The sequence below is a fragment of the Scyliorhinus canicula genome, chromosome 3 (assembly GCF_902713615.1).
Source record: "Scyliorhinus canicula chromosome 3, sScyCan1.1, whole genome shotgun sequence".
NCBI lineage: Eukaryota > Metazoa > Chordata > Chondrichthyes > Carcharhiniformes > Scyliorhinidae > Scyliorhinus > Scyliorhinus canicula.
The window spans coordinates 57,777,746-57,793,173 of record NC_052148.1 but is presented as its reverse complement, the minus strand read 5'-3'; the positions used below and the strand labels follow the sequence as shown (position 1 = coordinate 57,793,173).

Genomic DNA, 15,428 nt, shown 5'->3' with positions numbered 1-15,428 from the left:
GGCGCGAGTTTGAGACTGGCCTAAAAAGGGTGATGGCTCGTTGGCAGAGGGAGGGGCTGGAAGCCCCCCCCCCATCCAGGCTGATCATATGGAACGTAAGAGGACTGAATGGGCCGGTCACGAGGGCTCACATGTTCACGCATTTGAACTGAAGGCGGTCGTGGCAATGCTACAAGAGACATACCTAAAGGTTACAGACCAGACGAGATTGAGGAAGGGGTGGGTTAGCCAAGTGTTCCACTCAGGACTGGATTCAAAGACCAGAGGGGGTAGCGATCTTGATCAGCAAACAAGTGGCATTTGAGGCAGGGAGAATCGTGTCAGACAAGGGGGAGTAGGTACATAATGGTGAGTGGGAAGCTGGAGGGGGCGCGAGTGGTACTTGTGAACATATGTGCTCCAAATTGGGACGGGTGTCATTACGGGTGGAATTTACGAGGCGGGTGTTAGGTAAGATCCCGGACTTAGAGTCACATAACCTGATCATGGGAGGGGACTTCAACAGTCATTGATCCGGAATTGGACCGGTCAAAGTCCAGGAGGAGGACAGATGCGGCAAAGGAATTGAAGGGTTTTATGAAAGAGATTGGGGGAGTAGACCCATGGAGGTTTTCACGGTCAAGGACGAAGGAGTTTTCCTTTTTTTCACATGTCCACAAGGTATACTCTCGCATCGACCTTTTTGTTCTGAGCAGGGCGCTAATACTGAAGGTGGTGGATACAGAGTACTCGGCAATTGCAGTGTCAGATCATGCCCCGCAATGGGTGGATCTACGCGTTAGTGTGGAGAGAGGGCAACGCCCGCTGTGGAGACTGGATGTGGGGTTGCCAGCGGACGAGGGGTCTGTGGGCAGGTTAACAAGTCCATCTAGAACTACCTGGAAACAAATGATACGGGGGAGGTCTCTGCAGCGACGGTCTGGGAAGCTTTGAAGGCAGTAGTCAGAGGGGAATTAATCTCGATACGGGGCCACAGAGAAAAGGTGGAAAAGGCTGAGAGGGATAGATTAGTGGAGGAGATACTCTAGGTGGACAGGAGATACTCGGAGGCCCTGGACATGGGGCTACTGAGGGAACGGTGGAGGTTACAGGTGGAGTTTGGGCTGTTGACCACAGGGAAAGCAGTGGAACAGTTGAGGAAGGCAAGGGGGCGATCTATGAGTACGGGAGAAAAGGCAAGCAGAATGTTGGCGCACTAGCTCAGGAAAAGAGTGGAGCCCAGGGAGATAGGTAAAGTAAAGTAAAGTAAAGGAATACTGTGCTGGATCCAGCGGGGGTGAACGAGGTGTTTAAGGACTTTTACAGTAAATTATATGAGTTGGAACCCCAGCTGGGGTGGAGGGGATGAGGCAATTTCTGGATCAGTTGAGGTTCCTGAGGGTGGAGGAGGACCTGGTGGAGGGGCTGGGTGCCCCAATTGAGATTGAGGAAATAATCAAGAAGCTGGCATGCAGTCGGGCAAGGCCCCGGGGCCTGACGGCTATCCGGTGGAATTCTATAAGACGTTTTCAGAGATATTGAGCCCACAGCTGGTGAGGACATTTAATGAAGCAAGAGAGAAGGGAGTCCTCCCCCCAACAATGTCGCAGACCTCAATTTCATTGATCTTGAAATGGGAGAAGGGTCCGGAGCAATGCGGGCCATACAGGCCAATTTCTCTACTGAATGTGGATGCCAAACTGCTGGCTAAGATTCTGGCCACAAGGATAGAGGACTGTGTCCCGGGGTGATAGGGGAAGACCAGACTCAAGGCCAAAGTTCGAAGGCTTCTAAATGTTATTATGATGCCCTCAGAAGGAGAGGAGGCGGAGGTGGTGGTAGCGACGGAGAAGGCTTTTGATCAGGTGGAGTGGAATTACTTGTGGGAGGCGCTCGGAAGGTTTGGGTTTGGTGAGGGCTTTATTGACTGGGAGCGGTTGCTCTATCAGGCACCAGTAGCGAGTGTGCGTACGAACCGGCTGAATTTGGGGTATTTTGAACTACATCGAGGGACGAGGTAAGGGTGCCCCTCTCCCCGTTACTGTTTGCTCTGGCCATAGAATCATTGGCCATGATGTTGAGAGCCTCTAGGAACTGGAAAGGGCTGGTTCGGAGAGGGGTGGAGAACCGGGTCTCGCTCTACGCAGATGACTTGCTCTTGTATATTTCAGAGCCGTTGGAGGGAATGGGGGAAGTAATCCGAATCTTGGGAGAATTTGGTAATTTTTCGGGGTATAAATTGAACATGGGGAAAAGCGAGATGTTTGCGATCCAGGCAAGAGGGCAGAAGAGACTGGGAGAGCTGCCGCTTAGAATGGTAGGGAAGAGCTTTCGAAATCTGGGAATCCAGATGGTTCGGGAATGGGAGGTACTACACAAGTTAAACCTATCCCGGTCGGTAGAACAAATGGAAGGGGACTTTAAGAGATGGGACATGCTCCCGCTATCACTGGCAGGGTGGGTACAGATCGTGAAAATGACGGTCCTCCCCAGATTTCTGTTTGTCTTTCAGTGCCTCCCCATCTTCATCCCGAGGGCCTTTTTCAAGGGGGTGAATAAGATTATTTTGGGCTTTGTGTGGGCGAGTAAAACCCCGTGGGCGAGTGAAGAAAATGTTGCTGGAGCGCAGTCGGGGGGGAGGGTGGGTTGGCGCTGCCGAACTTCTGCAATTACTACTGGGCGGCTAATATAGCCATGATCAGGAAGTGGGTAGTGGGGAAGGGGTCAGCATGGGTGTGGATGGAGGCGGGCGTCGTGTAAAGACACCAGTCTGAGAGCATTGGTAACGGCACCTTTGCCATTCTCGCCGGCCCGATTATCCACAAGCCCGGTGGTAGTGGCGGCCCTGAGGATCTCGGGGCAGTGGAAGAGATATAAGAGAGGGGAGAGATCATCGATTGGGACCCCAATTTATAATAACCACAGGTTTGTACCGGGTAGGCTAGATGGTGGGTTCCGGAGTTGGCAGAGGGCAGGAATTAGAAGGATGGGGGATCTATGAACTTTCCCAGCTTGAAAGCTTTGGAGGATAAATCTAAATTGCCAGCAGGGAATGGGTTTAGGTATTTGCAGGTACGCAACTTCCTGAGAAAACAGGTGCTGGCCTTTCTGCTGCTGCCGCCACGGGGGATACAGGATAGAGTAGTTTCCAGTACCTGGGTGGGAGAGGGGATGGTATTGGATATTTACCAGGAGCTTTCGGAGGCAGAGGAACCTCCGGTAGAGGAGCTTAAGGGCAAGTGGGAGGAGGAGCTAGGAGAGATAGAGGCGGGTCTATGGGCGGATGCCCTAAGCAGGGTTAATACCTCCTCATTGTGCACCAGGCTTAGCCTGATACAATTTAAGATAGTCCACCGGGCACACATGACAGTGGCTAGGATGAGCATATTTTTTAGGGTAGAGGATACATGTGTGAGGTGCACGGGAAGCCCAGCAATTCATGTCCACATGTTTTGGGCATGCCCGAAGTTCAGAGTTTTGGCAGGGTTTTGCTGAGGCAATGTCCACGGTGCTAAAAACATGGGTGGTGCCAAGTCCGGAGGTAGCGATCTTTGGAGTGTCGCAAGATCCGGGAGTTCAGGGGGCGAAAGAGGCCGACGTCCTGGCCTTTGCCTCACTGGTAGCCCGGAGACGGATCTTATTAATGTTGAGGAATTTGAAGCCCCTGAGTGTAGAGACCTGGGTTTCTCAGTCTTGAGAAAATAAAGTTTGCCGTTAGAGGGTCAATGTTAGGGTTCTCCCGGAGGTGGCAGCCGTTCGTCGACTTTCTCGTGAAAAATTAAAGTTGTCAGCAGGTGCAGTATTCCAAGGGAGAGATTGTTTTTGTATGGTTGAGGCGTGTGAAGATTGGGCTGGAGGCTGAAATGTTTATTTTACCATGTTGATGTCATTCTTTTTGTTACTGTTATAAAAATTTTCAAATACATTCATAAAATATGATTTTTTAAAAACCAAAAGGTTAGTTCGGGTTATAGGGATAGGGAGGGAGCTTGGGCCTGTATGGGATGTTCTTTCAGAGGGTCAGTGCAAACCCGATGGGCAGAATGGTACTGTCTGGATTCTATGATTCTTTGAATTGTTCAGCTGTAAATTTGAGTTCAAGTAAGGATGAAGAGAAAAATGCGCATTCCCAAAAGACTTCATTTTCAAATGAACCCAAAGATCAGTGAAATAAAACCAATGACAAACTTCAGTGGAAATCCAAGAAATCATTTTGGATTTACTAAAATCAATGAAAACAAAAGTTGCATTTTTGGCTGCTTTCTAATGAACGTGCAGACTCAAATGTCCATACTTCAGTTTGCAGCTCTCAGTTGCGTGCAAGACAGATGTTAGCCTCAGAGCCCACTAAACAGAGAATTTTTTAAACAATCAGTTCAGTTTTACTCCTGATCGCCATCCAGTGACCTTTTCAGGAAAGTGCAAACATGAGTGAGGACAGTATCTGGCTTATCTCCAACACCCCGTAGATGAACAGTCTGCTGGCTATCAAGGGTCACATATAAAAGAATGAAGAGTAGTATAGGGCCCGAATGGAAAATTAGTATCAGAAGAGGGGAGATTTGAAGAAATTATTTTTGTTCTATTTCAGGATGTGGATATCACTGGCTTGGCCAGTATTATTTGCCCATCCCTAATTGCCTTTGAGCTGGTGATGGCGTTGAGCCAACTTCTTGAACACCTGCAGTCCATGTGGTGTTGTGCTGTGAGGGAGGGAGATCCAGGATTTTGACCCAGCAACAGTGAAGGGCAGCAGTATATTTCCAAATCAGGACGGTGAGTGGTTTGGAGGGTAACTTGCCAATGGTGGTGTTTCCATGCATCTGCTATCTGTGTCCTTCTAGGTGGTAGATGTTGCGGGTTTGGAAGGCGTTGTCAAAGGAGCCTTGGTGAAGTTCTGGTCAATGGTAACCTGCCAGGTTGTTGATAGTAGGGGAGTTAGCGATAGTAATATCATTGAATGCCATGATGTGGCGATGCTGGAATTGGACTCGGGTGCGCACAGTAAGAAGTCTTACACCAGGTTAAAGTCCAACAGATTTGTTTTGAATTAGCTTTCAGAGCGCAGCTCCTTCATCAGGTGAGTCAAGGGGCAATGGTTAGATTCTCTCTTGTTGGAGATGGTCGTTGCCTGGTACTTGTGTTGCACAAATGTTACTTGCCAATTATCAGCCCAGGTCTTGTTGCATATGAACACGGGCTGCTTCAATGTTTGAGGAATTGCCAATGCTATTGAGCATTGTGTGATCAACAGTGAACACCCCCACTTGTTGCCTTATGATGGAGGGTAAGTTATTGATGAAGCAGCTGGAAATGGACACTACCCTGCAGGGATGTCCTGGGCCTGAGATGATTGATCTCCAACAATCACAACCATCTTCCTTTGTGCTAATTCTGACTCTAACGAAAGCAGTGATTTACCCCTGATTCCCATTGACTTCATTATAGGCAGGCGTCCTTGATGCCTCACTTGGTCAAATGCTGCCTTGATGTCAAAGGCAGCCACTTTCATGTCACCTCTTGAATTTCGCACTTTTGAAAAAGATATCAATTTCAATTCAGTTAAATGATGCTATTCTGTATCCATTACCTCTATTTTTCTTTTAAACCACTGATATTCAACATTTGGATATCCTGTTGCTTGGCAATAGAGTCTCACTGCCTGACCGGCTAGTACTGCCTGGGAAACTGGCTGAACGAGAATCTTCAATGAAGCTGAAATGTAAAGGCATCAAAATGAAAGAAAAATAATGTTTGAAAAACATTAACATACTTTCATAAACCAACATTTTTACTTTACTGTGAGACAAATCCATGCTCACACAAAAAGACTTTAAACAACTTCAGATGCAGTATTATTTATCCTGTTGGAGCACTTGCCCATCATTCCTGGTAGTTTCCTTCTGTTAGTTGAGTTGTGGAACGTGGATGTCCAAGGTAATCTAACACCAAAACACCATGGATACGGAACCAGCAATGAAAATACAAAATGCTGAAAATATTCCTTGGATCTTGCAGTATTTGTGGAAAACGAATCATAGAATTTACAGTGCAGAAGGAGGCCATTTGGCCCATCAAGTCTGAACTGGCCCCTGGAAAGAGCACCCTACCCAAGCCCACATCTCCACCCTATTCCCGTAACCCAGTAAACCCACCCCACTTTTACAAACAGCAACAGTATAAAAACAATGTACAAAGAGCAATAAACATAGTGCAATCACCGACTCCCGTCCCGCCAAGACCAGCCTAATTGATCCCCTATTCTACACTAACCACCCCCCCCTCCCCCCGCCCCCCCCCCCCTCCCCCTGCTGACGATTAATTATCCGCGGAGAAGTCGATGAATGGTTGCCACCTCCAGGCGAACCCTAACAGTGACCCTCTCAAGGCGAACTTAATCTTCTCTAGGCCGAGAAAGCTCGCTATGTCAGTCAGCCAGGTCTCCGACTTCGGGGGCTTTGAGTCCCTCCAAGCTAGCAGTATCCATCTCCGGGCTACGGGAGAAGCAAAGGCCAGAATGTCTGCCTCTTTCTCCTCCTGGATTCCCGGGTCTTCCGACACCCCAAAAATCGCCACCGCTGGCCACCCTTGTTTTCAAAACTCTGGACATGATGTCCGCAAACCCCTGCCAATAGCCCCTAAGTTTTGGACATGCCCAGAACATGTGAACATGGTTCGCTGGTCCTCCCACACATTTTACACACCTGTCATCTACCCCAAAGAATCTACTCATCCGGGCCCCTGTCATGTGGGCCTGGTTGACCACCTTGAATTGGATCAAACTGAGCCTGGCGCATGTTGCAGTTGCGTTGACTCTGCTCAACGTGTCTGCCCACAAGCCATCCTCCATCTCACCACCAAGCTCCTCCTCCCATTTATGCTTCAGCTCCTCGGTCTGCGTCTCCTCCGCCCCCATGCGTTCTTTGTAGATGTCTGAGACGCTCCCCTCTCCCACCCATCCTCTAGACACTACCCTATCCTGGATCCCCCTTAGTGGCAGGAGTGGGAAGGATGATACCTGCCTGCGCAGAATGTCCCGCACCTGTAAATATCTGAAAATGTTCCCCCTTGCCAACCCAAACTTCTCCTCCAGTGCCCTCAAGGTAGGGAAGCTCCTCTCTACAAACAGGTTCCCCATCCTCTCAATTCCCACCCTTCGCCATACTCGAATCCCCCATCCAAGCTCCCCGGGGCAAACCGGTGGTTGTCACATATTGGGGACCAGGCCGAAGCTCTCACTGCTCCGACGTACCTCCTCCACTGACCCCAGATCCTCAAGGCCACCACTTGAGGCCTGGGTGGAATACCTCACCGTCGAGAACGGCAGAGGGTTATCAACGCCCCCAGACTGGTGCCCCTATATGAAGCTGTCTCCATCCGCTCCCAAACCGACCCCGCCCCCACCACCCACATCCTTATCGTGGCTATGTTAGCCGCTCAGTAATAATTACTGAAATTCAGTAGGACAAGACCCCCCCCCCCCCCCCCCCCCCCCACCCCCACCTTCATCACTCACGGGGATTTACCCGCCCACAAAGCCCAGGATGATTTTGTTAACCCTCTTAAAAAAAGTACCGCAGGATGAAAATTGGGAGACACTGAAATACGAACAGAAATCTTGGTAGGACCGTCATTTTGACCGTCTGCACTCTCCCAGCCAACAACAGCGGGAGCGCATCCCATCTCCGAAAATTGCTCTTCATCTGCTCAACCAACAGGGACAAGTTCAACTTGTGGTAACCGGCCCCAGTCGCATGCCACTTGTATCCCAAAGTACCTGAAACTGTCCCCTACCAACCTAAACGGCAGCTCCCTCAGCCGACCCTCCTGCCCCCTCGCCTGGACTACAAACATCTCACTCTTTGTCATATTCAGTTTATACCCCGAAAACTGGCCAAGTTCCCCCAAAATCACCAGAATTTCACCCATCCCTGCCCCTGGATCTGATACGTATAAGAGCAGGTCGTCCGCATACAGTGAGAGCCTATGTTCCCCCCCCCCCCCCTCCCAAACCAGCCCCTTGAAGCTCTCAGAGCAATTTCCAGCGGCTCTATAGTTAACGCAAACAGCAGTGGGGAGTGGGGAGAGGGGGCGCCCCTGTCTTGTCCCCCGATAGAGTCTAAAATAGTTTGAGGTCGTCCTATTCGCCCTTACACTAGCCTCCGGGGCGTGGTATAACAGCCTGACCCAGTCGATAAAGCCCCTACTAAACCCAAATCGTCCCAGCACGTCCCATAGATAGTCCCACTCCACCCGGTCAAACGCCTTTTCCACATCCATTGCCACAACTACCTCAACCTCCTTACTCTCCGGGGGCATCATAATCACATTGAGCAGCCTTCTCATATTGGCCACCAACTGCCTGCCCTTGACAAACCCGGTTTGATCCTCCATAATCACATCTGGCACGCAATCTTCAATCCTGGAGGCCAGAATTTTGGTCAGCAACTTGGCATCTACATTAAGCAGTGAGATTGGCCTATATGACCCACATAGCTCCGGGTTCTTGTCCCGCTTCAATATCAACAAAATAGTGGCCTGTGACATCGTCGGGAGCAGCACCCCTCCATCCCTTGCCTCATTGAAAACCTTGACCAGTAACGGCCCTAAAATCCCTGAGAACTTCTTATAGAATTCCACCGGATACCTGTCCGGCCCCGGGGCTTTACCCAACTGAATTGCCTTCAAGCCCTCAACTATTTCTTCGTTCCTAATCGGGGCCCCCAGCCCATTTACCAGTTCCCTACTCATCCTTGGGAAGGTCAGTCCGTCCAAAAAGCGTCTCATCCCCTCAGGCCCCGTGAGGGTTCCAAACAATAGAGCCTACTGTAAAAGTCCCTAAACGCCCTGCTGAGTCCCCAGCCAAATTCCTATCTCCATCAACCACCTTCTCTATTTCCCTGGCTGCCTCCCTCTTCCTAAGCTGCTGTTCCAGCATTCTGCTGGCCTTCTACCCATGTTCGCAAAATGCACCCCTCGACTTCCTAAGCTGCTCCACAGCCTTACCTGTGGACAGCACCCCGAACTCCACCTGCAGCCTCCGACGTTCCCTTAAGAGTTCCACACCTGTGGTCACTGCATACCTCCTGTATATCCGTAAGATCTCCTTAACCAGTTGATCCGTTTCTGCCGTATCCGGCCTGTCCCTATGAGCCCGGATCGAAATCGGCTCCCCTCTCACCCCTGTCTTCAGCGCCTCCCAGACCACCACTGCTGAGACGTCCCCAGTGTCATTAACCTGCAGGTAGTTCTGCATGCACTTCCTCAGCCTCTCGCACACCACTTCGTCCATCAACTAGCCCATGTCCAACATCCATTGCGGGTGCTGGAAGCTCTCCTCACTGACCTGCAATTCCACCCAGTGTGGGGCATGATCCAAAATAGTGATGGCTGAGTACCCCCAGTCCACACCCCCGCCAGTAAATCCCTGCTCAAAATGAAAAAGTCAATCCGGGAATAAACCTTGTGAACATGCTAATAAAAAGAAAACTTCCTCCCCACAGCCGCCTAAACCTCCATAGGTCGCCACCCCCCCCCCCCCCCCCCCCCCCCCCCCCAATGCACCCTCCCAGTTTTCGAACACGACCGGTCCAAGCCGGGGTCGATGACTGTATTAAAATCCCCTCCCATCACCAACTTGTGCGAGTCCGGGTCGGGTATCTTCCCCAGCAACTTCTTTATCAATTCCACATCATCCCAGTTTGGCGCGTACACGTTAACCAAAACTACCTTCCTTCACTCCAGCTTACCGCTATCCATGACACAACGGCCCCTCCCGTCCGAGACTATACTGCCCACCTGGGATTGCACCCGCTTGTTGATCAAAATCGCCTCTAGTCTTGGTGTCCAGCCCCGAATGAAAAACCTGACTGACCGAACCCTTCCTTAGCCTGACTTGATCCGCCACTTTCAAGTGCGTCTCCTGTAACATTACCACGTCCGCCTTCAGAGACCTCAGATACGGGAACACACGTGCCCTCTTGACCAGCCCATTCAAACCTCTAACATTCCAGATGATCAGCCTAGTTGGGGGGCATCATGCCCCCCCACCCCCCGCCGATCAGCCATCCCCTTTCCTGGGCCCGCCCCCAGCCCATGCGCTGCGCCTCCATCGGCCAGCCACCTGGCAGCTCCCACCCGCGACCTCCTCTCTGTCCCTCCCTCGTCAGCAGAGTAACTGCACCCCCCCCTCCCCCCCAGCAACACCGCTTTGTAACCTAACCCCTGCCATATATTGAACATATACACACCCCACACTGTGCTTCCATAGACAAGCTCACCCAGCTAGCCTTGTGGCCCTCGCTTCCGGCGCCAAGAAGAACCCCACCCCCCTTTTGGACACTAAGTGCAATTTATCATGGCCAATCCACCTAACCTGCACGTCTTTGGACTGTGGGAGGAAACCGGAGCATCCGGAGGAAACCCATGCAGACACGGGGAGAACGTGCAAACTCCGCACAGACAGTGGTCCAAGCCAGGAATCGAACCTGGGAACCTGGAGCTGTGAAGCAACAGTGATAACCATTGTGCTACCGTGCTGCCAGAAATAGAGTTAATATTTCAGGTCATCAATTTGAGTCCTCCCAATATTTTCTGTTTTCTATACTGTCATATAAAGAAAAAATAACACTGTCAGTGAACCAAAATATTCATGAAACCCGTACTTCTGCATTCCCCACCCTCAAAACAAAATTATTGCATGGCACATGCCTCCAAGCAAAAATCAAGGCCTGTCTGTTAAGGGGCCAGCAGCAGACTAGAATATTTCTATTTTAAAAAAACCTCTGCTATTTTTTAAGTGATCTGAAGCTCTCCCTCCAAGGATGGCAGGTAACACCAATCAATGCTTCGCATCAATGGCCTGAACCTGCATCCACCAATTGTTACCACAAAATAGCAAGTTTGTCAGCTATAATAGGATCTATAATACTAATAATAATAATCTTTATTAGTGTCACAAGTAGTCTTATATTAACACTGCAATGAAGTTACTGTGAAAAGCCCCTAGTCGCCACACTCAGGTACCTGTTTGGGTACACTGAGGGAGAATTCAGAATGTCCAATTCACCTAACAAGCCCCTCTTTCAGGACTTTATGGGAGGAAATCGGAGCATCCAGAGGAAACCCATGCAGACGGCGGGAGAATGTGCAGACTCCGCACAGACGTAACCCAAGCCGGGAATCGAACCCGGGACCCTTGTACTGTGAAGCAACAGTGATAACCACTGTGCTACCATGCCGCTCTTTGCTTTGCTTATTAAATATAGTATACTGCCCGAATGAGGTGAATGGTCCTGTTCCCCATTTTACTCATGGGTCAGAAATTGCAGAAGGCATATCTTTGATGGGAAGTGAATGGTGCAGTGCCATTTTGACTCACTGTTGCCCTCTTCCAGTCAGTCAAAGACCGCAAAAAAAGATTTTCCAAACTAACCCGAGGATCTCAGAAGCTGAAAAGCTTCGACCTGTCCCATAGCTTGAAGGAACTCCAACAGGTCTTTCACAGTCACACCCCGGCTACCCATCACGTGGAGCAAACTTCGACTGGGGCTTCCTTCTGGGTCCAGCACCTTCAGCGAACATTTCTCTAGGTCCTCCGGGCTGTAAAGAAAATTACATATTTGAGATAACTGGATCACTGAAAAAGCGGATCCAATAAGTTGTTGATCATTGCAAAGTGTTACGATGACAAAAAGTGCTTACTTGGAAGCAAGAAGGGAAGCTAGGCAAACTTTTCTGAGTGACTTTGAAGTAATTAAGTATAATGTGTTCAAGAGGCAACAAAGATATGTCTTCAAAAGCATGATGGATTAAGGGGTGTGGGGAAAAAGCAGATACATAGGGTTCATACCAATCAGAGGTGCTGAACTGTTGGGCCAAATGGCCTTTTCATGTGGATTATTATTTTAAGTTCAAGGGCTGTTGCCATAAGCACTGAAATAGAAAGAGTTCAGTTAAAATTCAGGCTTCTCTCCCAAAACTCGTACCCATGCTTGCAAGACAGTTTTCAATTAGCAGATGAAGGTTTATCCAAACCAAAATCTAGATACCTTGTGTCATAAGATACACACAGGTATATAATGGTGCATAGACACACACTGACTGGTGCACTGAAAGACCAATCAACACACAGAACACAGCAGCCAATCACCAGACAGGGTACGGTCACTTTAAAGCCAGAGGGCACTAGTTTTCCCGCACATTCGGGATGCAGCCTCTGAGACAGACAGAGCTCGCAGTCAGTAGCACGAACATCTGCAGTATAGGCTGGTCAGGTTAGCCATAGGTCTTCAGTCAACCTAACATAGTGTCGACCCACAGTGCAACTATGTTTAACAGCTCTTAGTTAAATAAAATAGAGTTGTACTAATACAAATGTTGGTAGCCTGTCTCTCTCACTGCTATGGTAAACGCAGTCATCACAGACCCAGCATACCCAACACATCACCTTGCATGTGTTAATGTCTCATATTATAGAATTCACTTCTCCCCTAAGATGATCACTCATTGGCAATCACCTGGTTCTTCTGATATGTGGAAAATAACAAGTTTGAAGATCAAAACTGTAGTTACTTGTTATATAACATATAGAAGTCAAAAGGTGCAGCTGGATACTGAAACAGCACAAAAAGCTTAAAAAGAGAACTAGATTGTTTCATAGGGAAGAGTTCATCCTTCAGAACAGAATTCTCAAAAATGACGAGGAACAGTATATTTGGACAAAAACATACCATAGATGCAATGTTGTTGTTACATTCCCAGTTCACCCATTGCGTTTGAACCTTTTACCAGATGTCAATTAAATGAAAGTCGCAGTGGACCTTAGGCTGCTCTCCCTTTTTTGAGAGAGAGCTGACTGGTGGGGATTTAATCCGAGGGTCAACACACCTCAGGCGAGGGGCAAGGTTGAGAAGGCCGGGCCTTCATGGATAACCTCAGTTGATACGGGAATTGAACTTGTGCTGTTCGCATCGCTCCACACCATGAGCCAGCTGTCCAGCCAACTAAGCTAACCAACCTCCACCAGAAGTAAATACTACAGATATCAACCTCTCATGATCAAAGATGCAATAGGAAGAGTACACTGCAGACTGCTAATTACAGAAAAGTACATAAATATTACAACAGAAACAGGCTGTTCAGTATACACATCCACATTGGTGTTTGTTCTCCACACTAACAATAGTCTTAATCCCATTTGCTGCCTGTTGCCATTTCCCTTCACTCTCCTTTCCGTCAACACCAATATCACGTACTCTTCAACATGGACATAAAGAACAAAGAAAAGTACAGCACAGGAACAGGCCCTGTGGCCCTCCAAGCCTGTGCTGACCATGCTGCCCGTCTAAACTAAAATCTTCTACACTTCTTGGATCCGTATCCCTCTATTCCCATCCTATTCATGTATTTGTCAAGATGCCCCTTAAATGCCACTATCGTCCCTGCTTCCACCACCTCCTCCAGCAGCGAGTTCCAGGCACCCACTACCCTCTGTGTAAAAAAACTTGCCTCGTACATCTCCTCTAAACCTTGCCCCTCGCACCTTAAACCTATGCCCCCTAGTAATTGACCACTCTACCCTGGGAAAAAGCCTGGTCACTGCTACAACAATTGATTCTGGGAGTGTATTCCATAGTCTCACTTCCTTCTGTATTAAAATGGTTTTCCTGTTCGGTCCTAATTCCCGTAAATCTTATATTTATCCATATCCCTAGATCATTGGATCAGTCTGCTTCTGCATATTCTCTCCTATCTCTTCATAATTTTACACACTTCTATTAACCTTCTTTGCTCTGATGAGCAATTTATCACATTTTCCAAATCTCAAAATACCTACTAACGTCTTAAAATGTAGCATTTTTCTGCATTTAGAACAATCCCCATGGCCATAATTACTAGTTCAATTAACACAGGAGATAAATGATGTCTCCATCCTTTTAAACCATGATAAGAAAAGACAATTGTAAACAGAAAATGTTGGCAAGACTCAGCAGATCTGGTAGCATCTGCTGAGCTTTGCCAGTGTTTTCAGTCTTTATTTCAGATTTCCAGCATTTGCAGTATTTTGCAAGAAAAGTTGGACTTCAACAACGAATACTTCAAAACACCGAGATTTCCCTACTTGTGGCAACTTCCACAATCTAAAGCACTGTAGAACTTTCCCATTGGCATTCCAGGAATATATTTAACATTAAGACAACTCTCATGCATTTTAATATGTTGCTGCAATACCTGTATTGCAAACTGACTGTTGTAGTTTTTCCCCAGTCATGAGCTTCCAGGATGTTGTCAAAAATAGACATATCCTGTTCAAGTATTTCCGGACAAAAGTACATTATTGGTCAAAACTTTTCACCTTGCACTTATCAGGACTGTTTGCAAGAATAGAAAATACATGGCCGGGATTCTCCCCTACCCGGCGGGGCGGGGGGTCCTGGTGTAGTGGAGTGGCGCCAACCACTCCGGCGTCGGGCCTCCCCAAAGGTGCAGAGAATGGGGCTAGGCCCGCGCTGGAGTGGTTTCCGCTCCGCCGGCCGGCGCCAAAACTGGCGCCAACGGCTTTTGGCGCTACACCGGCTGGTGTCAGGGCTGGCCGAAAGGCCTTCGCCGGTCCATGCATGCGCCGGTGCATCAGCGGCCGCTGACGTCACCACCGGCACATGCGTGGTAGGGTGGGTCTCTTCCGCCTCCGCCATGGTGGAGGCCGTGGCGACGGCGGAAGAAAAAGAGTGCGCCCACGGCACTGGCCCGCCCGCCGATCGGTGGGCCCCTCAGGGCAATGCCTTGACCAATCAGAGTCAAACTGCCTGAATTAGATTTCAAACAATTCTCAGCAGTTAGCTGTCAGTCAACATCAATTGGTGTATTTTCCTTGACAATGCCTCTACCAATTGGAGTCCACCTGACAATCAATCGGCACCCTCTTCTCGTATATTTGTTGTTTCTCCTGATATCAGCGCTCTTGCAAACCGTCCTGCTGCGTGTAAGACAAAAAGCTTTGACAAAAAATCTAACTTTTTCAGCAATGCTTAAGTTCTGTAATACCAAATGTCTATTTGTGTAACCTGTTCTACTCTTGAACTTTGAAGGACATGGCAAAGACAACTAAAATGGCTGATGAGATTACATTGAGCTTGTGAGTTAGATGATGGTTCAGCAATTGTCACACCAAAGGACTATGCAACTTGATCCCGTGAAGACAGGAAGACAAATGGTTTTCCTGAGTTTAAACCAAGTCTACTTCTGCTGCATTTACATTCATGCATTGACCTCTTTACTTTTCTCAACTGTAGTTAAAGTTTTCTCTCTCCCTCTAATTACTTTTGTCCAGTCGATTCCTTGTTTACGTGAATAAAACACTATAAGGAATTTCTGAAAGTTACTGCATTGCTTGGCAGTATTTAACCCTTTAATCTTTTAATTCTGACTAATTGTTACGAACATTCCAA

General features: G+C 48.5%; 1 protein-coding gene across 1 annotated transcript in view; it reads right to left on the bottom strand.

The window, feature by feature from the left end:
- The window catches only part of malt1 (MALT paracaspase 1), a 142,218-nt gene that overhangs the window by 113,025 nt on the left and 13,765 nt on the right, over positions 1–15,428 (bottom strand). Inside the window, exons 3-4 of the mRNA XM_038790594.1 lie at positions 11,414–11,580; positions 5,570–5,694 (exon numbers count right to left, since the gene is read on the bottom strand). Coding sequence (XP_038646522.1) covers positions 5,570–5,694; positions 11,414–11,580 — 292 coding nt within the window. The remainder of the gene's footprint in view (positions 1–5,569; positions 5,695–11,413; positions 11,581–15,428) is intronic.